The sequence below is a fragment of the Sabethes cyaneus genome, chromosome 2, assembly GCF_943734655.1.
Source record: "Sabethes cyaneus chromosome 2, idSabCyanKW18_F2, whole genome shotgun sequence".
NCBI classification, from domain to species: domain Eukaryota; kingdom Metazoa; phylum Arthropoda; class Insecta; order Diptera; family Culicidae; genus Sabethes; species Sabethes cyaneus.
Genome location: NC_071354.1, coordinates 85,564,503 through 85,589,608, shown reverse-complemented (window position 1 = coordinate 85,589,608; position 25,106 = coordinate 85,564,503). Strand labels below are relative to the sequence as shown.

The 25,106-nt window shown below is 46.5% G+C and overlaps 1 protein-coding gene across 1 annotated transcript in view; it reads right to left on the bottom strand.

Annotated features, from left to right (window-relative positions):
* Nucleotides 1-339: 339 nt before the first annotated feature.
* The window catches only part of LOC128738524 (adenylate cyclase type 2), an 83,650-nt gene continuing 58,883 nt past the window's right edge, over nt 340-25,106 (bottom strand). The window contains exons 10-17 of the mRNA XM_053833733.1: nt 20,226-20,452; nt 19,933-20,134; nt 19,613-19,869; nt 19,006-19,168; nt 18,441-18,761; nt 1,920-1,934; nt 1,400-1,642; nt 340-521 (exon numbers count right to left, since the gene is read on the bottom strand). Of these exons, the coding sequence (XP_053689708.1) occupies nt 390-521; nt 1,400-1,642; nt 1,920-1,934; nt 18,441-18,761; nt 19,006-19,168; nt 19,613-19,869; nt 19,933-20,134; nt 20,226-20,452 (1,560 nt within the window). The 3' untranslated portion in view covers nt 340-389. The remainder of the gene's footprint in view (nt 522-1,399; nt 1,643-1,919; nt 1,935-18,440; nt 18,762-19,005; nt 19,169-19,612; nt 19,870-19,932; nt 20,135-20,225; nt 20,453-25,106) is intronic.

Genomic DNA, 25,106 nt, shown 5'->3' with positions numbered 1-25,106 from the left:
AGTGTTCTGCTATCAAATGTGCTGAAAACTGTTGAATTACGCGGTGATGTGTGATGTGTGAAATAATTAAACAGAAATAATATTATTTGGTTTGTCTTTAACATTCAACTTTAGCACAAAACGAGCGTCCCTAAGCCCGTGCGGAACGCCCAGCATGTTTGCTTATCATCAAAAGCTAAACTCGGGCACCGAGTCGTAACCCTCTGGTGGGTCTGTCTAACTGTCCCTAATAAATCCATTTCATTTGTCCATTGTATCCTGTTGCAACAAACTGCCTCAGATGTTGCGGCTGAAGCTGTACGCCAAAATACGCCGAATAAAACGGTAGCAACTGTGAACGATAGTACGACATATATCCTACTACCTCCTGTCGACGGCAGTAGCTTGCTTTATATTCGTTCGTCGAATGGTGTTCTCACAAAGTAAGTTGTAAGAATACCTTTTCCTTTGACTGGAATGGGACCACGACACTCGCAGGAGTATCCGGCGGCCATCAGCACTTTTGCGGTATTTTCCGTTACCTGTGCGTTGATAGAAAGAAAAAAAAAGGAAAAACAAAAATCGCAATGAGAATACGTAGAATACGACTACGAACGACTATCAAGCTTTCTAGAATGGGTTCCTAGGGAAAAATGCTGCGAGTTCAAACCTGATCAGAGCAGGTGGCCTCGGTTGTTACCTTACGAACGGGATGATATATGACTTTCGAGTTTGCAAAGTAGAATGAGTGTGGTTCCTTGCTAGCTTGCCACGGTTCAACTTTTACAGGCATACTGCCCTACATAATAGCAATAAACGGAACAATGTTTTCTCTGCCAGTCGTTAATTAGAAAGTGCTGCAAAACCCGCGGGAATGCAGAGCTACGTGAAAATTTTTATTGCTGTTATTTGTTGAGAAATGACTTTCTTAGCCGGCGGTAAGCGTTGCTATTTTTCATAGTGTCAAGTGAAAACTTGTTGAAGAACGGATGCCATTAGAGATGGAGGAACTACTTTACTGAACATGGATGGTTTTGCAGCAGTTTCAGTGGTTGAAAACGACTCGAATGATACGGTAAAACTTTGCATTTTTAGCTAAATATAATATCTATCAAGGATCAAGTAGAAAAAGATCAGCAAGTAGAAAATTCTCTTGAAATTTTTGCTTTGCAAGAAAATTTAAAATATAAGCTGCGAGAAAAGTACAACATCCCCTTGGATTTAAATATTTATAACTGCTAATTTCATTTTTGCTGAATGGAATTTTAAAACCAATTTTTTTTATTCGCAACGTAAAGTATTCGTAAACCTACTGCGAATAGCCAACCACGCTCGCTAGATGCGTAATTAATTCCGTGCAATTCAACCAAAAAACTGAGGAGAATAATTAAAACAAAACGCCACATAGCAGCGTAGGTACCTGCACCCGTCCCATAACGCCGCAGGAGTCCATCCGGGATGCCACATTAACCGTGTTGCTCCAGATGTCGTACTGCGGTTTTTGAGCTCCGATTACACCGGCTATCACCGGTCCGTGGTTCAGTCCAATTCGCAACCGGAACCGTTGGAATGACTCGCGGTTAATCTGGTCCAGGGCTGTCATGAGTGCGATGGCGAAATCCACCAGCGTAACCACGTTGTGTTCCTCGGTCCGCTTGTCGTCCTTCGTGAGCAAAAAAACAAGACGAAAAATAAACAATGATGATGGTAACCGGAACGATAAACAACAGTTGAAAAGAATCTAAGTACGGTCTAGAGGACAACAAACGATGTGTTAATTGAACACAGGTAATCTGAATAGGGTTAAATATTCCAACTGTATCAAAAGTATACCCATTTTTAGATAATTGGAATGCTTAGTGTAATGAAGCGAACATTGTAAAAGGTCAACCAGCCATAAAGCCATATTGTTAAAAGGTTTACTATTAAGCTATACTCACCAGTTCATTGTTTTTCTTTGCGAGTGGACATGAAAATAAAAAAATAGAAAGAAAACATAATTATGCTATCCAACCACCGTGACGTTAAGAAATTTTTAAGGGCAACAAAATACATTTCCTACAGGTTGCGCGCTAAGTGAACCCAAATATGGCCATCGAACAGAAAAGAACAACTAACAGGAAAGGTAAATATGTGTGCTCCATTTAGGAGCAGTCCCTACGGACTTAATGAATAGGACCGTTCCTTGATGAAGGTAAATGGAGATTATTTCGATGCTTTTCACTGGAAGAAATTTCTATACATCTTTTATTGCTGGGCACTGGAGCCCCGGGACCGTTGAGTTGAGATATGTCCTGAATAAACGGAACGAAAGATTTACCTTAGTTAAAAAAAGCTGACTTTAATCTTGCTAACTGCCCACTCAATCATGCAAATACGTTGAAAAGGAGCGGATTTGTGAGGTTGACCAAACCCTTCGGCTTACTGGCAAAAGGGTAAAAATAAACTAATGAGAAGCTTTTTGTCGAAGCAATTAATGACCAACGTCAGTTCCGATACTGCTTAAAATCGTTTCCAATTTATTAAATCGTAGATGACTTGGGAGGAACATAGATTGGAAGGAAAATAATTTTCAAGAGTTTTCATTGATTATCAACTTTTTTGTTGATTTTTGAATATATCTTATTGGTTATAGCTCCAAAAGCCATTTTGTTTGATTTTTATTGGGAACACGTATTGATTGAAAAAGGTTATGTGCAGCTCGTGCTCATTAATACAGCTGAAATGGTCGGTGGCTTAAGAGAAAATACAATATCATTTGTGGAGAAAAAATATATTTCACATCCTGTCCAGAAATCGTCAGTAATGACGGAGCATTCTCATCTGTTATACTGAAACTTAAAGGAGGTTTGTCCTGATGAAACTAATAAATTTGGCACAAAACAAGTTGCAAATAAACTAATGAAACGTGCCAATTTTCGTCTCGATATGCTGACTTTGTGGCGAAAAAGTTAGCTGAGATTCTGTGAAATATTGAGACTTCTGAGTTTGTTTCCCGTTTTGTAGATAAGACAGCTGGAATTGGAAACACGTTTAGGTTGAATAAAATACCGCTATTGCGCTAGTTTATTCATAAGAGTTGTGATCTATAGTTTTCCCATACTGGCAAAGCACTTATGCCACTATGTGTATCAACATTGTGCCAGGCGCCTCCATAATTCTGTAGTTTGATGGATGCGTCTGATTAAATGAACTGTTTGGACATACAAAAGCCCATCGCTAGATAATTTCAAAGTTTCTAAATGGCCAATTTATGACGGAATTCCCGTTTTTAACTTCTTATAAGTAATTTTAGTCTTTCCAACAGCCGGAAATGGTAGAAGAAAATAATGAGACATAGTATAGTTGCTAGTATCTTTACAGTGTGAATAGACGTGATGGGAAAGAGCGAAAAATTAGATAAGGGTAGGGTTATTGAGGCAACACTTACAGATCTTAAGACAAAACCTGTAGAACAAGATTTCACCAGCCAATTCGGTTGTGGGTTACTGCTGTCTAATTCTCCGGACACCGAGTACTCTCCGCCAGATCTCGCACAACCTGGTCTAACCATCTTGCTCGCTGCGCTCCTGGTTGTGTTGCTCCTACCGGATTTGAGGAAACCATATTTGCAGGGTAGTTGTCTGGCGTTCTTGCAACATGGCCTGCCCATCGTATTCGTCCGGCTTTAGCCACCTTTTGGATACTGGGTTCGCCATAGAGCTGTGTGAGTGCATGGTTCATCCTCCACCTCCATACTCCGTTGTCCTGCACGCCGCGGAAAATCGATTTTAGCACTCGTCGTTCGAAAACTCCGAGTACTCACAAGTCCTCTTCGAGCATTGTCTGCTAATAATACGCCTCCGAATCTCACGGCTGGTATCATTGTCCGCCGTCATCAGTGAGCCAAGGTAGAGAAATTCGTAAACTGCCCCAAACTCATCGCCGTCGATCATTATACTACTGCCCAAGCGGCGTTGGTCAACCTCGGTTCTGCTGGCCAACATGTACTTTGTTTCTGGGATCTTTTCTGCGTCGTGCTTCAGTCTGGTGTACTGTTCAGTCACCGCAACACCTTGTAGCGCTATGTTGAACAGCAGGCATGAGCGACCATCACTTTGAGAAAGCCCTCTGTGTGATTCGAATGGACTCGACAATCCATCCGAAATCCGAACACAGCACTGTGTACCATCCATCCTAGATTGAATCAGTTTGATGAGCTTCCTGGGGAAGCTGTTCTCGTCCATGATTTTCCATAGCTCTTTCCGGTCGATGGTATCATATGCGGCTTTGAAGCCAACGTACAAATGAGGCGTGGGAACTCTGTATTCACGGCCCTTTTGAAGGATCTGCCGCAGTGTAAATATTTGATCCAATGTAGATCGACCTTCGACAAAGCCGGTTTGATGGATTCCTACGAATCTGTTCGCAATTGGTGATAGTCGGCGGAAAATGATTTGAGACAGCACTTTGTGGGCGATATTGAGAACGGTGATCGCTCGATAATTCTCACAGTCCAACGTATAGCCCTTTTTGTAGATCGGGCAGATAACTCTATCTTTCTACTTCTCCTGTTCGTAGCTCCTGTGTAGCTGTTCCGTATCCCAAATTCTAACATTTGCTGGTGCATACAAACGGCCAGCTTTTATGGTCCCATTAGCTCCGCTCCGATGCCATCTTTCCTAGCTGATTTATTGTTCTTTAGCTGCATGATGGCCTCCTTAACTTCGCCTATCGTTGGGGCTGATGCCTCTTCCCCGTTTGTTGCACCGTCGAAATCGCTTTCCCCGCCGCCATGGTTCTCCGCCTGGGTGCCATTCAGGTGTTCATCGAAGTGCTGCTTCCACCTATCGGTTACCTCACGATCGTCCGTCAGAGAACTGCCATTCTTATCCCGACACATTTCGGCTTGCGGCACAAGACCTTTGCGGGATCCGTTCAGTTTCTGGTAGAACTTTCACGTTTCCTGAGAACGATGCAGTCGCTCCAACTCTGCATATTGGTCTGCCAGGTAGCGCTTTTTCTCCGGAAGATATAGTTTCGCTGTATCTTTTTCTGTTTGTGTCTTTCCATATTTTGACTTGTGGCACTGCGCATCTTGGCCGCCCACGCAGCGTTCTTCTCATCCATCACCCTCTATTCATCGTCAAATCAATCGTTCCGCTGATTTCGTGTCACATGCCCAATGGAGTTCTCCGCTACACTGCTGATGGCTGTTTTGTGGATGTTTCAACAGTCTTCGAGAGGGGCTTCGTCCAGTTCGTCCTCTTCCGGCAGCGCGGCTTCGAGTGAGTGCGCGTAGTTTGCGGTGATGTCTGGCTGCTTTGGCCGCACGAGATCTAACCGAGGCTGGCGTCGGTACCAAGGAGAGTTTTGGGCGCATCTTAACAATCACTAGGTAGTGGTCCGAGTCAACGTTAGCGCTTCGATAGGATATAACGTCAATAGTGTCCTAGAAGTGCCGATCAAGTCGATCAAAACGTGGTCGATCTGTGATTCTGTCTGATTTAGTGACCTCCATGTGTACTTATATAGGAGTCTGCGCTGAAAGAAGGTACTAAGTACGCCCATGTTTTTGGAGGCGCAAAATCGATAAGTCTTATGCTCATTTCATTGGTCAGCAGTTGTGCGCTTGGCCCACTGTGTGCGGCTTATAGGAGGGCTCTGCAATGATAATGGTGCAGGTTATACAGATTAACCTGAACCACTGTGATACGGCACAGCAGTTGCTTTGGCATACGGCAGCCGAAACGGGGTGCGATATTGCCATTTTCGCGGATCCTTACCGGGTCCCCCGGGGCGGCGTTAACTGGGTAACCGACAAGGGTCGGATGGCAGCGATTGCTGTCATGGGTAGATACCTCATCCATGGGAGGTGGTATCTACCGACCAAGAGGGTTTCGTGATTGCTGTTGTCGATGGCGTCTGCATCTGTAGTTGCTACGCTCCATCTAGGTGGTCGCCGGGGCAGTTTGACCGAATGCTAGACGTGCTTACCGACGAGCTCACGAATCGAAAGCTGGTTGTCATTGCAGGGGACTTCAATGCTTGGGCTGTCGAATGGGGTGCAATACCCCAAGGGTCAAAGCTTACTGAAAGCTCTATTCAAGCTGGACGTAAGTCTGGCTAACGTGGGATCCGTTGTTTGCCAACATGGGCTGGAGGGTGTCAGATGAGTGCACGCATAGCGACCACCAAGCTATACGGTACACGATTTAACGACGGATGCCACGCGGGTTGAAGTCGACAGGAAGACGGTGGAAAGTGAAGTCCTTCGACAAAGACCGGTTCGTTGAAGTACTCAACGCAGAAAGCAACCGCTCGAATCTAAGTGCCCGTGAGCTGACCAACATTCTAGTACGAGCATGTGATACCACTATGCTCACGACGGGGCAGGCAACGAACGGTCGTCACTCGGTATACTGGTGGAGTGATACCATTGCCCAACTCCGCTCCAGGTGCCGCAGAGCGGGAAAGTTAGCGCAGAGGGCCCGCACCGATGCAGATGCTGAAGCTCGGGGGCTCGAACTTAGAGCAGCCAGGTTGGCGCTCAACAAGGAGGTTAGGCGAAGAAAGCGCCCGGTCCTGACGGGATTCCGAACGAGACATTCAAAGTGGCGATCCAAGCATATCCCGATATGTTTAGAGAGACGCTTCAGAATTGCCTAGAGGCATGCGAATTTCCAGACAAATGGAAAATCCAAAGATTGGTACTGCTGCCAAAGCCGGGGAAACCGCCTGGTGATCCCTCGTCGTACAGGCCAATTTGCCTATTGGACACGTTGGGCAAATTGCTAGAGCGGGTAATCCTAAACAGGCTGACGCCGGTGGTGGAGAGCGATGTCGGGCTGGCAAGCACGCAGTTTGGCTTCCGTAAGGGGAAGTCCATGGCTGGTGAATGGCTATAACAGTGTAACCTGACCACTTTCAGTTATAGCAACTCTTACCCCTACCTCCTCGTGGTGCCAGCTGGTAATACAACCAAGTCCCGGGAAAAACCAGAAACTCCCCTCTGGTTGGACCCGTGGTTGTAAACAGACAGGGAGAGAGGGACACCTAGACCTTAAACTTCTGGTCTACCAGGTGTCTGAACGGTCCGTTGGGACCCATTGGGGCCGATGCCAGTAAGGTTTCAACTTCGGTAAACTGGCGGCTATGTTATTGGACATGATTCGGACACGATATACAACACGACTTAGGGCTGGCACTTGCGACGAGCTCCCCTAGTAAAGTCACGTGATAGCGACTTGAAACGGCGAGGTGGCAAACGGTGCATGTGTCTCCGTCCCGTAAAACCTGGCAGGCCTTCAAGTACGTTCCAAATCTATCGACCGGCGACCACCGGGCGGGAGTAGGTTCAGATGCTTTTTCCTGATTTACGCCGATCTGGCTCTGAGGTGCAGTTGCCCATAAGGCGCTGCCCCAACCCTCGCATGGTTCTCCCTGTTCCATAGATCGCCATGGGATCATTAAAGCGACTACTTCAAATGGGTTTGGATAGCGGCTTGAAGGGGGACCCTTTAGAATCAGAATGAGTCTTCTAAACAAATTTACAGCAAGTGCGGATACGGTGGAAAACCCGTTCGCGAGGGGAGGCATCCAACGTTCTCCACCAAGGGTGGAGAAGGATGCAACCCGAAGTGCTAGTGTGGGTGGCAAGGGCAGCGGTACGCCTGCCACGCCAGACACAGCGATGAACGGCCCATCGCTAATCAAGGCGATGGGAAAGAATAGAGAGGAACTACCCAAAGTGGTAGCCGCGTCACAGCAGCTCGATTTAATCATCGAGTTCACGTCAGGTCGCGGCAATTTCTCCAAGGACCTGAAGCAGAGCTTGCTCATGCTTCGGAGAACCTTGTGTGCTGCGACCAAAGTGCATAACGACCTCGTGGCGCATGTAGGAGAGGTGAAGACCGTGAAGGCGTCGAAGTCGGTACAAACGGATGCCTGCTCGTTGACGGCGTGTCGCAACGTGGCCCTGGAAGCCACGGAGAGCGCTACCAACAGCGGTAAGGCATCTGCTAAGCGTCTGAGACAGTCCCCGGGGGATGGCACCCCTGGTGGACCAAAAAAGCGCCTGATCGGTAAAAGCCCTCAGGCTAGCGAGTTGGTGGAGCCAACCGACCAAGCAGCGGGAAACACCAAGACGGGTGGCCCGTGGATCGAGGTCACGGCCAAGCGGAAGAAAAGAAGAAGCTCCGCCAAAAAGAAAGCTTCACCTAAACCGACAGGGAAGCGAGCGAAGAAGGGCGACGCTCTTATCCTGAAAACCGACGGGTCGAAATACTCGGAGGTTCTGAAGGCCATGAGAGGAGATGCCCTACTCAAGGACCTGGGCGCGGACGTGCGGAGCATCCGCCGCTCACGCACGGGCGAAATGATCCTTGAGTTGAAGAAGGACGCCACCAAGAAGAGTTCCGCATATAAGTCGATAGCGGAAGAAGTGCTCGGGGAGGGAGTGCAGGTACGTGCTCTCACACCAGAAATGACTCTCCAGCTTAAAAACCTGGATGAGATCACCGATGTGTGTGAGGTCGTACAGGCCCTCAAAGAGCAAAGTGGAGTGGTGGTGGCAACTGAGGCGGTTCGCCTGCGTAAGGGTCCTGTCGGGACCCAGGTAGCCATCATACGACTTCCGCTGGCGGACGGAAATGAAGCCCTGAAAGCTGCTAGGCTAAAAGTGGGGTGGTCGGTATGCCCACTAAGCGTGCTGAAGCAATCGGAGGCTTGCTTCCGATGCTTCGAGCACGGGCATAAGGCCTGGAACTGCAAAGGGCCAGATAGGAGCCAATTGTGCAGAAGATGTGGCAGTGCTGGCCATAAAGCAAGGGACTGCGCGGAGCCTCCCCAGTGCTTGATCTGTACCGGTAAAAGGGACGCAAAGCACGTAACGGGAGGTCCAAGGTGCCCGGCTGGTGTGCCGGCGACCAAGCCACAATCATAGTGCAAGTGACACAACTCAACCTGAACCACTGCAGCACGGCTCAGCAGCTGTTACACCAAGCAGTTTCCGAGTCGGCAACGGACGTTGCCATCATCTCGGACCCATATCGCGTCCCTGCCGGAAACGGCAACTGGGTGTCGGATGGGTCCGGGACGGCGGCTATATGGACGACAAGCAGGTTTCCGGTTCAAGAGGTTGTGTCAACCGCAGACGAGGGATTTGCGGTTGCCAAAGTGGGTGGAGTGTTCTACTGCAGCTGTTATGCTCCGCCGAGATGGTCTATCGAGCAGTTTACGCGGATGGTAGACCGAGTATCAGTTGTGCTGACTGGTCTAAGGCCGGTGGTTGTGGCGGGAGACTTTAACGCTTGGGCGGTAGAGTGGGGAAGTCGTCGCACGAACCATAGGGGTCGGATTCTGCTTGAGGCTCTGGCAAAGCTCAACGTAGATTTGGCCAACGTCGGCACCACAAGTACCTTCAGTAGGAACGGTGCGGAGTCTATCATCGACGTGACATTTGGCAGTCCTGGTCTGATAGGAGACTGGAGGGTAGATAATGGCTACACTCACAGTGACCATCAGGCGGTCCGCTATGGTGTCGGTCAGATAACGAGGCGGCAGGTGGCGAGTAGAGCCAACACTCCAACCACCCGTGGATGGAAGACATCATACTTCGATCCCGAAGTATTTGTGGAAGCGATCCGGAGAGAGTGCGGTGATCGCGGTATGCCCGATCCGAACGCTGATCATTTGGTTGAGGTACTGTCGCGATCGTGTGACGCTACCATGCCTAGGAAAGGTCGACCTAGGTATGGCAGGTCACCGGCTTACTGGTGGACAGATGAAATTGCGGAACTCCGCGGAGCCTGCTTTCGTGCGAGGAGAATTATGCAAAGAGCTCGTTCGGACGAAGGCAGGGTTGAATGTCGAGTAGCACTTGTTGCTGCACGCGCAGCGCTTAAGAGTGGGATAAAAGCTAGTAAACGAGACTGCTTTGAAAGGTTATGTGCTAGTGCCAATGCGAACCCGTGGGGTGATGCCTACAGGGTCGTAATGGCAAAGACCAAGGGCGTGATGGCGCCCGCTGAGCAATCACCAGAGATGCTGGAGCGAATCATCGAGGGCCTCTTTCCGCGCCACGAGCCAAGGCCCTGGCCCCAGGCCGCTGAGTCGTCCCACGGCCGACGTTCCAGTATCTCAGACCATAGCGTAGGATGGTCGGCCTCCCAGCCGAACATCCAAAGTAACGTGGGCGACGGCGGTTTGGAAGTCGGGGAGGAAGTGACGGTTACGAACGAGGAACTCATCGATATCGCTAAATCCCTAAAGGTGAGCAAGGCACCGGGGCCAGACGGTATCCCGAATATGGCCATTAAAGCGGCTATTCTGGAGGCTCCCGAATTATTCGGGGCAGTAATGAATAGATGCCTGGAAGCTGGCCACTTCCCGGACAGATGGAAGCGACAGAACCTGGTCCTATTGCCGAAGCCGGGAAAACCTCCGGGTGTCCCCTCGTCATATAGGCCGATCTGTCTACTCGATACTGCCGGCAAGGTGCTGGAGAGGGTTATCCTTAACAGACTCGTACAGTACACGGAGGGTACAAACGGGCTGTCAAGGAACCAATTCGGCTTCCGAAAAGGCAAATCTACGGTGGATGCCATCTTGTCTGTCACTAAGACAGCTGAGGTGGCAATCCAGCCCAAGAGGACAGGTATTCGTTATTGCGCAGTTGTCACGCTCGACGTGAGAAATGCGTTTAATAGCGCTAGCTGGGACTCCATAGCCAGCTCGCTTCGGAGCGTCCAAGTGCCGGTGTCGCTGTACAGAATTCTGGAAAATTATTTCCAGAATCGTGTGCTATGCTACAACACGGAGGAGGGTCAGAAATGCGTTCCAATCACCTCAGGGGTTCCGCAAGGTTCCATACTGGGCCCGGTGTTGTGGAACGTCATGTATGACGAGGTGTTGAGGCTAAAGCTCCCGGTAGGGGTGGTGATTGTCGGCTTTGCGGACGATATCACCTTGGAAGTCTACGGCGAATCTATCAGAGAGGTTGAGTTGACGGCTGCCCACTCTATAAGCATTGTTGAAGATTGGATGCGATCCAGGAAACTGGACCTAGCGCATCATAAAACGGAGGTTATTGTGGTGAACAACCGCAAGTCGGTGCAGCAAGCAAATATCAGCGTCGGGGACTGCACTATTTCGTCAACGCGGTCCTTAAAACTCCTTGGAGTCATGGTCGACGACAAGCTCAAGTTCGGGAGCCACGTCGACTATGCCTGCAAGAAGGCTTCCACAGCTATTTCGGCATTGTCTCGTATGATGTCTAATAGCTCTGCGGTATATGGCAGCAAGCGAAGGCTTTTAGCCAACGTGGTCCAGTCCATACTCAGGTATGGCGGGCCGGTGTGGTCATCGGCGTTAGGTACCAAAAGCTATCTAGCCAAGCTGGAAAGCACCTATCGTCTCATGTGCTTAAGAGTGGCGAGTGCGTATCGCACAGTTTCACATGACGCAATCTGCGTCTTAGCGGGTATGATGCCTATTGGTATCATCATCAGCGAGGACGTAGAGTGCTTCAACCAACGTGGAACTAGAGGCATACGGAGTACCACGAGATCGGCCTCGATGATCACATGGCAGCGGGCATGGTCTGATTCCACAAAAGGCCGGTGGACACATCGACTTATCCCGGAACTATCCGGATGGGTCAACAGGCGCCATGGCGAAGTCAACTTCCACCTGACACAGATTCTGTCAGGGCATGGTTGTTTTAGACAGTATCTGCACAAGTTTGGGCATGCGGAGTCCCCCGAGTGTCCGGAATGCGCGGACGTCGAGGAAACTGCAGAACATGCTTTCTTCATGTGCCCTCGTTTCGCGGGCGTGAGAAGCAACATGATGGCAGTTAGCGGACAGGACACTACTCCGGATAACTTAGTCCAAAGGATGTGTTCTAGCTCGGACGTCTGGGGTGCGGTCAATGCGGCTGCTACTCAGATCGTACTTGAGCTACAAAACCGCTGGAAAGCCGATCAACGGCGAATAAACAGCCTAACTACCATAGTCCAGTAGTTATCTAAGAGGGTGCGTTAAGCACAATAGCCCCTCCCTGAAGTAATACCGATAAGGTGGTTCCAGGGGGGATTGAGGCTGGAGACTCGAGTAGGGTTTTAGTGGGTCTGGATCTTCACGATCTTCACGAGATACCAAACCCCACACCCTGAGCTGTCTTCTCAGGTGTCTGATAGCAGATTTCCCTACTCGTTAAAAAAAAAAAAAAAAAAAAAAAAAAAAAAGGGGAAGTCCATATCAGCGTCGGGGACAGCACTATTTCGTCAACGCGGTCCTTAAAACTCCTTGCAGTCATGGTCGACGACAAGCTCAAGTTCGGGAGCCACGTCGACTGTGCCTGCAAGAAGGCTTCCACAGCTATTTCAGCATTGTCTCGAATGATGTCTAATAGCTCTGCGGTATATGGCAGCAAGCGAAGGCTATTAACCAACGTGGTCCAGTACATACTCAGGTATGGTGGGCCGGTGTGGTCATCGGCGATAGGTACCAAAAGCTATCTAGCCAAGCTGGAAAGCACCTATCGTCTCATGTGCTTAAGAGTGGCGAGTGCGTATCGCACAGTTTCACATGACGCATCTGCGTCTTAACGGGTATGATGGCTATTGGTATCATCATCAGCGAGGACGTAGAGTGCTTCAACCAACGTGGAACTAGAGGCATACGGAGTACCACAAGATCGGCTTCGATGATCACATGGCAGCGGGCATGGTATAATTCCACAAAAGGCCGGTGGACACATCGACTTACCCCGGAACTATCCGGGTGGGTCAACAGGCGCCACGGCGAAATCAACTTTCACCTGACACAAATTCTGTCAGCGCATGGTTGTTTTAGACAGTATCTGCACATGTTTGGGCATGCGGAGTCCCCCGCGTGTCCCGACTGCGTGGACGTTGAGGAAACTGCAGAACATGCTTTCTTCATATGCCCTCGTTTCGCGGGCGAGCTAAGCAACATGATGACAATGAGCGGACAGGACATTACTCCGGATAACTTAGTTCAAAGGATGTGTTCTAGCTCGGACGTCTGGAGAGCGGTCAATGCTGCTGCTACCCAGATCGTACTTGAGCTACAAAACCGGTGGAAAGCCGATCAACGGCGAATAAACAGCCTAACTACCATAGTCCAGTAGTTATCTAAGAGTGTGCGCTAAACACAATAGCCCCTCCCTGCAGTAATACCGATAAGATGGTGCCAGGGGGGGATTGAGGCTGGAGACTCGAGTAGGGTTTTAGTGGGAGTGGATCCCACGCCCCAGTAGGGGGGTCGGGATTCCAAACCCCTTTCCCTGAGTTGTCTTCTTAGGTGTCTGATAGCAGATTTCCCTACTCGTTAAAAAAAGGGAGAAGTCCTCTGTAGACGTTATCAAGTCCGTCATAGAGAGGGCCGAGAAGCCTATGAGACAGAAAAGACGAGGTGACAGGTATTGTGCTATAGCCACAATCGATGTCAAAAACGCTTTTAACAGCGCTAGCTGGGGTGCAATTGCGCTAGCGCTGCATAGGATGAGGGTACCGGGTCATCTATGCAGGTTGCTTAAAAGTTTCTTCGAGAACCGGTCGCTAGTGTACGACACGGCGGAAGGGGAGAAGAAGTACAAAGTGACAGCGGGTGTTCCACAGGGCTCGATTTTCGGCCCAATGCTCTGGAATGTCATGTACGATGGGGTGCTGAGGCTCGAACTACCCACTGGGGTTGAGACCACTGGATTCACCAATGATATCGTCCTTATAGTGGTAGACGAGTTTCTAGAGGATGTGGAAATGCTGGCATCGGACGCCATAAGCGAAATAGAGGGTTGAATGACGGGCGTCAATCTACGATTGGCCCATTATGAGACGGAAGCGGTGATGATCAGTAACCGCAAGACGGCCTTAGAGGCCAAAACCATCGTTGGACGACAAGTGATTGTCTCCAAACGAAGTGTGAAGTACCTGGGTGTTTTGGCTGACAACAGGCTGAACTTCACCAGCCATGTGGATTATACTTATGGTAAAGCGTCAACAGCGGTTACTGCGCTGTCCAAGATTATGCCGAACGGTTATGGACCAGTGGAGCAGTAAGAGACGCCTGATGGCCAGCGTTTCCACGTCGGTGCCACGGTATGGTGTACCGTCATGGCACCGGCTTTGGAAAGTCTTCCCATATGCATACTTCTAGGTGAGGACATCGAGTGCCAAAGGCAGAGGAACGTCAGGGGCGCTAGGGACAGAGTTAGGATGAACTCTTTTAGGCGTTGGCAGGCGGAATGGTACCACGCGGAACACGGCAGGTGGACCCATAGGCAGATCCAGAACATCTCGTCCTGGATCGGTAGAAGAGATGGTGAGGTAAACTTTTTCCTTACCCAGTTTTTGTCGGGCTTTAAGAAGTATCTACATACGCGTGGGAGAGTAGGCTCGCCCTTTTGCCCCGTTTGTACGGTAGCCGAGGAAACGGCGGAGCATGTGATGTTTCACTGCCCGCGTTTCGTGGCAACTCGGTGGGTGATGCTTGCGGTCGTTGGAGAAGACACCAACGTCGACAACATCGTGCCGAGAATGTGCGCGGAGCAGCGCGCATGGGGTGCCGTCGATAGGGTGGCAACAGACGTGATAACGGGATTGCAACGGCTACAACGTTTGCTACGACAGGGCCTGACATAGCTTAGGTAGGGTCAGTAAAGGGCTGAGTGGGCAGTCCAGGCCCTAGGTGAAGGATGGCGGTATGAAGATACAAGGGTGTTGTGTGGACCCATACATGCAACGGATAAGACGGAGTGCTTATGCAGGTCCTCCTTCCTGAAGTAAAACCTAACGGTAGTTCCGGAAGGGGTTCAGGAAATGGACAGCAGGATAGTTTTTAGTAGGTAGGCGCATGTTGGTACCTTGCGAATCCTATTCGGCACCGTGAAGGTGCTGTCTATGAAGATTTCCTCCCTGTATAAACAATATAAAAAAGCACACCTCCTGTAACGCTACGAAGTCGGACTTGCGGCTCTTCAATACGTCGGAGAGCCCTCGAGCGCTCCCTTCGAAGTTGAGAGATCGGCAGTTCCACGTCCCGAGTTTCCAATCCAAGGCCCTTTTTCGTCGCGTCTATTCCGATTGTTCCAGTTCGAATTTCCTTGTTCTTCGTTCAGTGCTTTAGTTTTTTTTTTGAGGTGGCGGCTTACAAAGCCTGCAACACCCAACCGTTGTTTCGCCGGAGGACCACGAAGCTCGAAGGAGCCCCGTTGTTTTCTGAACCAATCGAAGATCATCTTTCAAGCTATTCTTTATGGTTGAGTGCAAAATTCCCATTTCCCTGGCCACCTTGCCAGTCTGGACTGATCTCGCTTCCGTCGAATTCGCGCTTTCACTCGTTTGACGGCTCCCAGTGCCCTTATACTGCGTCGACGGTCAGGTTTGGGCAGTATTTTCCAAGAACCGGTTTCCTTGTATCGCTTGATGGTACGAAAGATGAATCTTTCGTTCATTTTGAGTGGTTTCAGCTTCTTTAAAATATCATATAGACAAAAAATTTCAAAACACAGACTTATCACAAGTTCCCTTTTTGCGGCCATAATTACCTCGTAATTACGAATGAAAATTCAAAACACACTTGCAAGTTGTGCTGACGTTTGAATACATATTAAACGAAAAATCCGGGGGTTGCTTGACAAGCGAATGGCCGTGTGTTCGAATCTTAGTAGAATCAGGCCATTGGATATTCTTCCTCGATGAGTTCTATATTACCTCGATGAGGCCTCTTGATAGTGCAAAAGTCACTCTTATAGTTTAAGTGTGCTGGTCAGGGGAACGCATTGAACCCTCGCCAATATGTAATATGGGATAGTACAAGCGGTTGTATAACATTTCGCCGAAGACCATATCGCGGAGTACCGTTTCGCGGAATACCATTTCGCGGAAAACATTTTCGCGGAAAGTACTATTTCGCGGAAAGTACCAAAACGCCGAAAACCCTTTCGCGGAAAGGACTATTCCGCAGAAAACTGTTTGGCGGAAAGAACCATTTCGCGGAAAACCATTTGGCGGAAAATATTGTTTCGCGGAAAACCATGTTAGTAGCAAACGTTTCCTAGATGATTCAGGGCGAGCCGGCCGCAGGCAACGGCGAGTGTTCGCCGGTGACCCGCCGTCGGAAGCGCCGGCCACTGCGGGGGGGCAGCCCCCCCCGCAGAGATCACATCTGTCTAGGTCTATTCGTTTTCCTAGGTCTACTGACCTCTAGTTAGTTTTCCCTAGTCCTCGCATCGATTTAACTTTCGTTGAATACAAAGCAGCGAAGCCGCTTTTTGCGGCTTCCAAACTGAATGAGCGGTGGTTCTCCGCCAAATAGTACTTTCGGCGAAAAATTTTTCCGCGAAATAGTACTTTCCGCAAAAATGTTTTCCGCGAAATGGTACTTTCCGCGAAAATGTTTTCCGCGAAATGGTTTTCCGCGAAACAGTATATTCCGCGTTATGGTCATCCGCGAATTGGTTTTCCGCGAAATGGTATTCGGCGAAATGTTATACAATCGTACAAGCAATAAGTAACGAGTGGGTACAGTACAGCAACCTTTGAAGGATAACCGCAATAACACAAGCAAGCATAAAATTCAATAAGGATATCGCTCGTTCAATAGGGATTATATTTAGCAAATAGAAATGCAGTGCAAGTTATATAGCAAATACCCGGGCGATATCACAATAGATCAACGAGACTGGTCATACTAATAATTCGATACAGGAAAAAAACGACAAATATGAGGGCACATCTCTGATTAACCCATTTTTAGTTGAACATGTCCAAAAACACTGACAGTTATTACTATTGACCCTGTGTTTTTTTATATTTATTTTAAATATGCCCTTATGATATTCGAGTTGTTCCACCTTGTCCATAAAATTTTTAATAACTGCATTGATTCCCTGCAACTTATGCAATTTAATACCTTATTGATTCAAACTTTCGTATTCGAAAAAAATTGGACATACTCATTGGTTTGTAACTTTCTACCACGTGTGTAGAAAAGACTGAAATTTTGACTGAAAGTTGTTAAGAGTATATTTCTTACATCGGCAGAGTTTCATCAAAATCAATTGAATGACTACAGTGATATCTTTGGAACAAAAAAGAGCGCGCAATCTTAATCTAAAATCTAAAAGCTTCTTAATGAAGAATCGATAAACAACTCGGAATCGCACATTCTAATATATCCCAGAGTCAGAATGGAATGGTAGTCCGAATGGTCAAGAAGCATCAGACTACCAAGCGGAAGGTGGTAGCGGTTAGAAACGTGACACCACCAACTCAGAAAATGTCAGGATTGTAGTTAACCGTATTAAAGCACTACCTGAATATTCCGATTCGGGATGTAGTAAAAACCGGCGACATTTGCAGTTTATTTTGTACAAAAAACAATGACACGTTCTAAACTACACATGCTACAAAGTTCGGAAGACACCAAACCGGAATGACAAGTACACAGTGTACAGTGAGTAAAACTCGCGCAAGAAAGCTGTACAGGAAGTGGCTCTCAAAATTGTTTTGCATTGTGATAAATGATGAAACCTACATCAAGGCCGACACCAGACCAGACAAATGCCGAAATAGGAATTGCTCAGAAACACCTGGGTATAGTAAAATAAATGCATGAATAAACTGTGAAAAACAATTAGGTATATTGCAAAAAGGGACGTGGTACACAAGGGACTCTAAAAGCTACTTAAGCGATAACTCACAGCACATTCAACAGTGCCATTTACCGCAGAACATAAAATTGAAAGATAATCTTCGCTGCATGCAGCTGTATGGGGGCAGTAGAATGCCCCAATATGGAAAAACGGAACACCTGGATGAAATCCTTCTATGAGTGTATTCAAGCCACCGCAAGACGTTTGCAATGATCATAATGTTTTTCCCTCCTAAACTCAGAATTATTCTCAAAAGAGCAGTATCTAACTCATTAACTTCGCTGCTTTTCAACATACGGCTGTAATCAACAAAAAGCACCGTAAATCAAATGGGAGTGGTGTGGCAGCACACCCTTAAACTTTGGGACTTTCGGCCCGCGACTTTCACAGCCCACGCTTGTGGCAGCAGTTTAGGGAATGCACCACAACCCTTAGTGAGTTCTCCTCTAACTACTTAAACTGAGTCTCAAGACTTTTTAAAGCAAGAAGAAAAGTAAAAAAATATAAATTATCAGGTTGGGTTCGCAAAGATTAATCGAAAAAATAATTTTTGAAGGGAAAAGGCAAAACAACAAAAAATATTTAATCCGTCGTATCCGTTTTTTCCTTCGATAATGACTGTTAGCTAATTTACATGCGAATGGGAAAGCTTTTGTGTCCTAAAATAATGATCCGACGAAACAAAAAGGTGGGTTCAATTTGCATCGGTATTTGCGAGGATTTTGAAGCTTGAATGATTTTTTTCGATTATCATGTTTTCCATCATGGGCAACCATCCGGCCCTGTGTGCACTACTTACCGTTGCTCCTTCCTCCTTGCCTGGCCGCAGTCCGGACGCAATCATGTACGTACTACCGATGGTTTTGATTTTTTCAATGCCGCTAAACTTAGGCTTTAGCAGAAGCTTGTCGAAATCGCATATGATCTCGTTGAGCAGCCGTAAGCACTCGAGGCCTTGCTTATTGACGTCGGTTTCGTCGTAGAATTCCTTGTAGTTGGGAATGGAAGCGAACATTACTGCCACTGAAGAGTAGCTCTCGTGGTACAGCTCCTGAATGGCGCGTTCCTTTTTCAGAAAATGCTGGGCAACGTGGGCAGGCAAAATATTTTCCAGCAGAATCTGTAGTGACACAGGTTGAAGTAGAAATAAATTGGAAAGTTAGAGCTAATTCAAAGTTGACTATGGAGCGAACGCAACGATGCGCCCATCATAGCCAGCAGGTGCTTGTATTGGAATTTTATCGACGTTCAACAGGCGTACTTGTTGTTCGAGCGGTGTTCCAATATTGAATGTGGATAAAAACCAAGTGCCCTAGCTAAATCAAATTTTTCTACTTTGTTTCCTATCATTGAGCGCCGCTTACCTTATTGATCCCTCGCATTGTTTCCACCTCCTCTTGTTCGACCTTTAGCTTGGCTTTCCAGAGAAAATCGGTTCGCGACACGTACTCACCCTGCCGGTCCAAAGTGTGCAGGACGGACGCTATCAGCAACAGGAACAGCGCTCCCTGAAATGCTAGAGGCCATCTGTGGGAAAATATAACGGTGAATGAAAAACAGGGAGAGCTGATGACACCGAGACAAACGATAAAGCAAATTAATTAGGTTCAAAAGCTGTTGTCAACTGTTGCATATTTAATGTAGGGGAGCAGATGGACGAAATGCATTATTGTTGGGAGAGCTATTAAACAGTGTATTTGGTCATTACGACAAGCCCTATCACTTCTGGTTGAGCAAACTTTGTCATACTGTCTGTAAATTTGATTACAGTTGTTTTAAATGCATTATTTTAAATAAGGTTTCGTTATTTTCAATAACGTTTTACAACAATTTGCCGAACGTGCTTGACATCGCGTAGTCGTTCTTGTGCATCAAACGAAGCTATGCAAGAAAACAAGCGTTGCTTGTTTTGGGGTGGCTCGACTAGTACCTCCAATTAGGGGAGTAAATTGATATTTATGCAATACTTACGAGCTGTACAGTATCTGATACGTCTGGAAGAGTGAACTCTGCCACAGTAGTGAACATTGAACCCCGCCAAAGAGAAGCATCAGTAGCAGCTTGATGATGAATCCTTGCTTGAGGAAGGCAGACACAGTCGCCAAACTGATTGCGCTCATGTATATGTAAACGGGCGCTACTGGGGCATACTCCACCTCAAAGGTTACCGTTTCGGTAGTGTTGTTTACAAGATGCACATCCGCTATCACCAGATCGTCAAAATTTATCTACGTCACAGGTTAGATGTACAGTTATGAAACATATTAAATCATGATAAAGACCATTATTACCACACTAAATATGGCACAAGCTGCTATAAGCGCTGTTGAAATAAAAAATATTGCTATCCGTAAAGTCCGGCTGGCGGCAATGACCTGTCCAGGGCCGTTGTTGCCCGGTGGTGACAGATCAGACATCTGATAGTTGCTAAGATATAAAAATAGACCTAACGCTACGGTTGTTGCACTGAGTGAACCAATGACGACTACATTGCTACAAACGATTGAAAAACAAAACGAAATTGAAGAATTAGTTTTCATTACATGAATCGTTGCCGAAATCTGATCCGCTAGTGATATCCTACCTTTTAAATACTACTATTTGTATCAGTCCAATCGTTAAAAACAGGATAAACGAACAGAAGAGATCAAACCTAAAGTTCGGGTCCGGCTGTGCGCGGAACATGGTTTCTCTGGCGCTGTTCCGATATCTCATGGTTACCGGTTGCAGCTTGTTTGGCGGTCCCCAGCACTGGCACTCGCTAAAATGGTTATCCTCCGGCAGAATGTTGGATTCGATCATGGCGATGCTCTGTGGATTTTAAACAGATATTCATCAAGTTTTTTTTTCAAAATTCACAATGTTAAAGTCACTAAACACTAAGGACAAACGACGTAGAACGTACAATATTCAATCCTTGAAAAAGACTTAAATACAAAGTCGAAACGTCGGAAAGAATTTAAAAAATTGGTCTGATTACTATAGCAGACTGAAAAGCCCGGAAAAAAACTAGTAAAAAGTGTATAATGAGAAGTAAGTAGCGAGTCGTGAGTAGTGAGTCAGAAGTAGTGAATCATGAGTAATTAGTGGTGAGTAGTGAGTAAATAGTTATAATATCGACCAACTGGTCGTGTGCCATGAGGCGTGATTGGTGAGCGCAAAGGAACGAAAAGTGAACAGAAATTAGCGAAAAGTAATCACAAAGGAGCGAAAAACGAGAACTAAAAAACGAAAAGGGGAAAAGTGAGAAGTAACAAGATAAAAATGAAAATCTAGAAGTAAAAAGTGACAAATATTAAGTAAGAAGTAAGAAGAGTGAAGAGAGAAGAGAGAAGTGTTAAGTGAGAATTTAGAAGTGAGATTTGAGAATTGGGATGTTAGAAGTAAGATGTGAGAAGTGAGAAGTGAAAAGTGAGAAGTGAAAAATAAAAGTGAGAAGGTATGAAGGAGAAATGTGAAGTGAGTATTAAGAAATAAGTTCTACACTACTTGATCTCACGTTTGACCTGTTTCTAATACTGAGGCTGGCAACTGAAGCCTGCGAGTATTTTTACGTGAGTGAGAAATATAGAAATTTTCTAAAATAAATATAAAACATATGGCGAACGTACAATATGTCGTAAATTATGGATTTCGTATATTCTAGTAAACATACATAATGGTGATCGAATTTATAGCGACGTTATATATGGATACTTTCGTATGGTACTGTATTAATGATTGTCTCTCAGTTATCGACCTCGAGACGCGGAGCATCAGCGCGTTATCTTTGAACGCAGTTTTGAGCACTCTTATTATGGTGAAATTAATCGTGATCACTTCTTCTTCTTCTAACTACGTAGAGTTGAGGTGGCTTTTACCGAATCGAGAATTTCTCTCCACTGATCTCGGTCCTGGGCTACTCATCGCCAATTCGTAGAGCATCTCTACACACGCAAGTCGGCTTCAACCTGGTCGAACCATGCCCTTTATTCTTGGTACCGGTGGGATTCTTGAAGGGAACTAATTTCACTGCACAGTCGTCCGGCATTCTTACGACGTGATCAACACACCGTAGTTTTCCAACTTTCGCTGGGTGTACTATGGAAATCTATCCAAGTAGTGCCTGCAGCCAGCGTGGTTCATACGCCTAGGCCACTCTCTGCTTTCCGTTTGTACTTCCCCAAAAATAGTCCGCACCTTTCGTTCAAATACGACAAGTGCAGGCATGTCTTCCGTAAGCAATGTTACAGTCTCAAGTCCGTAAAGGACTATCGGTCTGATAAACGATTTGTACATCGTCAGCTTTATGTGGCGGCGTATGCTCCCTGATCAAAGCTTCTTGCAGAGGGAATAGCAGGTCTATTTCCAGCTTGATTGCGTCGTTGAACCTCCTTACTCGTACCCGGCAGTGACCAGAGATCCCAAATATACGAACTCATCGTCCACTTCCTGTTCGTCTTTGGTTAAATTACATTACAGTTCATGTTTGTTACATTCAAGTTACAATCCAATCCTCATAGCCTACATTTCCGAAGTGATTCGCGATAAGGGTGCAACTAGCAAAGTGTAAACAATGAAGAATATCACTGTGATAATTAGCCAGTACATTTTCAAGTCATAATTTAAATAAGAGTTACAAAAATCAAGTTTAAAGACATAAATTGGTGTAGAATAAATCAATGTTATAATTTCACAACAATACTGCATAAAATTTGTGCATTCAAGCTCAAAATCTAAGTTTTATAGTTGAACCCCTTGGAATGAGCCTCAAAGCATTTTGACAATGAGATTCGCCCAGCCCTGTTTCGCCTTGTTTTGATTTTTTATTTAATTTCGCCTGAATACAATGCGCCTGTGCTTTGAAAACAACGCAGTTTCGCTCTTTACTATCGCCTGTTTACAAAACGATTTGCAAATAAGCCTGTTACTTCATAACAATGAAAGGGGCTAAACTGCAAATTATCTTTTGTTTTGATTAAACACTTCTATCCCCACTAAAAACTTGTTAATAATTCTAACGATTAAAACAGAAGAAAGGATTCTTGCCAAGGATATTATCAGTCTTTTTAAGGCTGATGGTGAAATAAAACGATTTGTTTACAACTTGCTAGTTGAGCCCCAATCGCGAATCACTTCGGAATTTTAAACTAGCGTAGATTTCTAGGAGTTGCTTACTTTTGCCGAAGATCGTTCTTCTTGTTTTGATTCTGGTTTGTCGGATCACACTTTCAATAGCGATGTTGAATAACATACCATCACCTTGCCGCAACCCTTTGCGCGATGCGAAGAGACTCGAGAATGCCCCCGAAACATGGAGGCTACGCATTAGAGATGGTCGGGTATGAAACTTTGAATACCCGAACCCGACCCGTACGCGATTAAGAAAAAAATTAAAAAACCCGTACCCGACCCGAACCCGCAAGTTTATTATTTTTGATACCCAAACCCGACCGCAACCCGTCGGGTACGGGACGGGCCTTGGTACCCGACCATCTTTAGTGTTAAATGTGGTCAATAGAGATACCCGACCCGACCCGTACCCGGTTTCAAAAACAAAAATTAAGAACCCGTACCCGACCCGAACCCGCAAATTATTTTTTTTTCATTACCCGAACTCGACCCGAATTCGGCGGATACGGGTACGGGTGCGGGTTTCGGGCAAATTTTCCGCTACCCGACCATCTCTACTACGCATCACTCACCAGGGCGTCAGTTTATCCGGAAAACCGAACTCGTGCATTATCTGCCATAGCTCTTCGCATTGGACTGTATCGTATGCTACCCTGAAATCCACGAAAATATGATGCAAGGGCACGTTGTACTCCCAACATTTCTGAGGGATTCGACTTAGAGTACAACTTTGATTCATAGTCGCTGTTGCTGCTGTAGCTGTTAACGTTTGTAGGTTCCTTGGTTAACTTCCGTTCCGTCTCCTTCTATTATGTTGCCATTGAAATGCCCAACGAAGAGCTGCTTCCACTTGTCGACCATTTCGAGCTCGTTTGTGATCAGGTTTTCCTTCTCGTCCCTACACATATGTATTCCTTACGAAATTAGTTAGTACATTAGTGTTTCTCATAATCGTAGTCAATTTATTCCGCGCTTGTCGATACTGGGCCAAGTTCTTCCTTGTGCCAATACTCAGATAGTTTTTTCAAGCTTTTTTCCGCTCCACCATTTGTTGGCATTCCCCGTCAAATCAGTTATTTTGTCCATCTAGGAAACTAGGCGCGCGTATTTCTCGGCAACTCGTGAGTTGTCTAATTCCTGACTTTTTGACCGCGAGGTATATACCGTCGATAGTTTTGATCACACATGGACTGCTACTGGGTAATCCGAGTCAATATTCGCACCCTTTAGGGAGCGTATTTTGGTGATGTTCGAGATGTGCTATACGTATTCACCCGGTCTAGCATTACTTGTCACGAACGAAAACAAGTGTGATATGACGATATCACTATTCTTTTCTATTTCCTTTCGTAGCTTTCTTTTAGTAGTTTGCCGATTATTATTCAACGGTATTTTGTCGTTCCAAGCACACCAAGTTAACAGATGTTTCATTCTGACCATCTGTCTTTTTAAGCGCACGCGGTATTTAAAGTAGGGGTTAACGAAGCGCACGCGCTGTTGCCAGGATGTAAAACCATAAAATAAACCCATGCGCAAAAGCATAGGGTTTAGTTATAGTAGCAGTAGGGGAATAATGTATATTCAGCCCAATAGAATGTTTAGGCAACTAGGGTGGAACCCTAGTAGAAAACCGTTAGATTATATCCTGCCGATTGTGTCGCATTACAGGAGGATATTAATCGTCTGCTAGTCTGGTGCAGTGACAACGGCATGCGTGTTAACAGCAATAAGTGTAAAGTAATATCATACAGTCGCCGTAACACCGTTTTTCTTCATCAATACAGTATGGGACCGGATTGTCTGGAACGTGTTAACTCTATTCTCGACCTAGGCGTTACTATTGACTCTAAATTGAGGTTCGACGAGCATATAAGTAGAGTCACTGCTAAAGCATACACCGTGCTTGGTTTTATGCGACGCCATGCGTCTGGATTCACTGACGTTTATTGCCTCAAGACGCTATATTGCTCTCTCGTACGCACCATTTTGGAGTATGCTTCCCCGGTTTGGGCTCCTGCACACGTAACACAGATCCTTGCGATTGAGCGGATTCAGAAGAAATTTGTGCGATTCGCCTTGCGTCAGCTACCGTGGAATGATCCAGTCAATCTTCCCAGTTACATAGACCGTTGTCAACTGATTAGCCTAGATACACTCGCAGTCCGGCGCGTCAAACAGCAGCGTCTATTTATATTCGACCTAATAACAGGCAATGTGGATTGCCCGGAACTCCTGTACCAGATACCGTGGAATGTACCTCCTCGTCGGCTTCGCAATCCACCGTTATTGGCCATCCAATTCCACAGAACAAATTATGGTGTGAATAATTGTTTTAATGTCTGCTTGCGTTCCT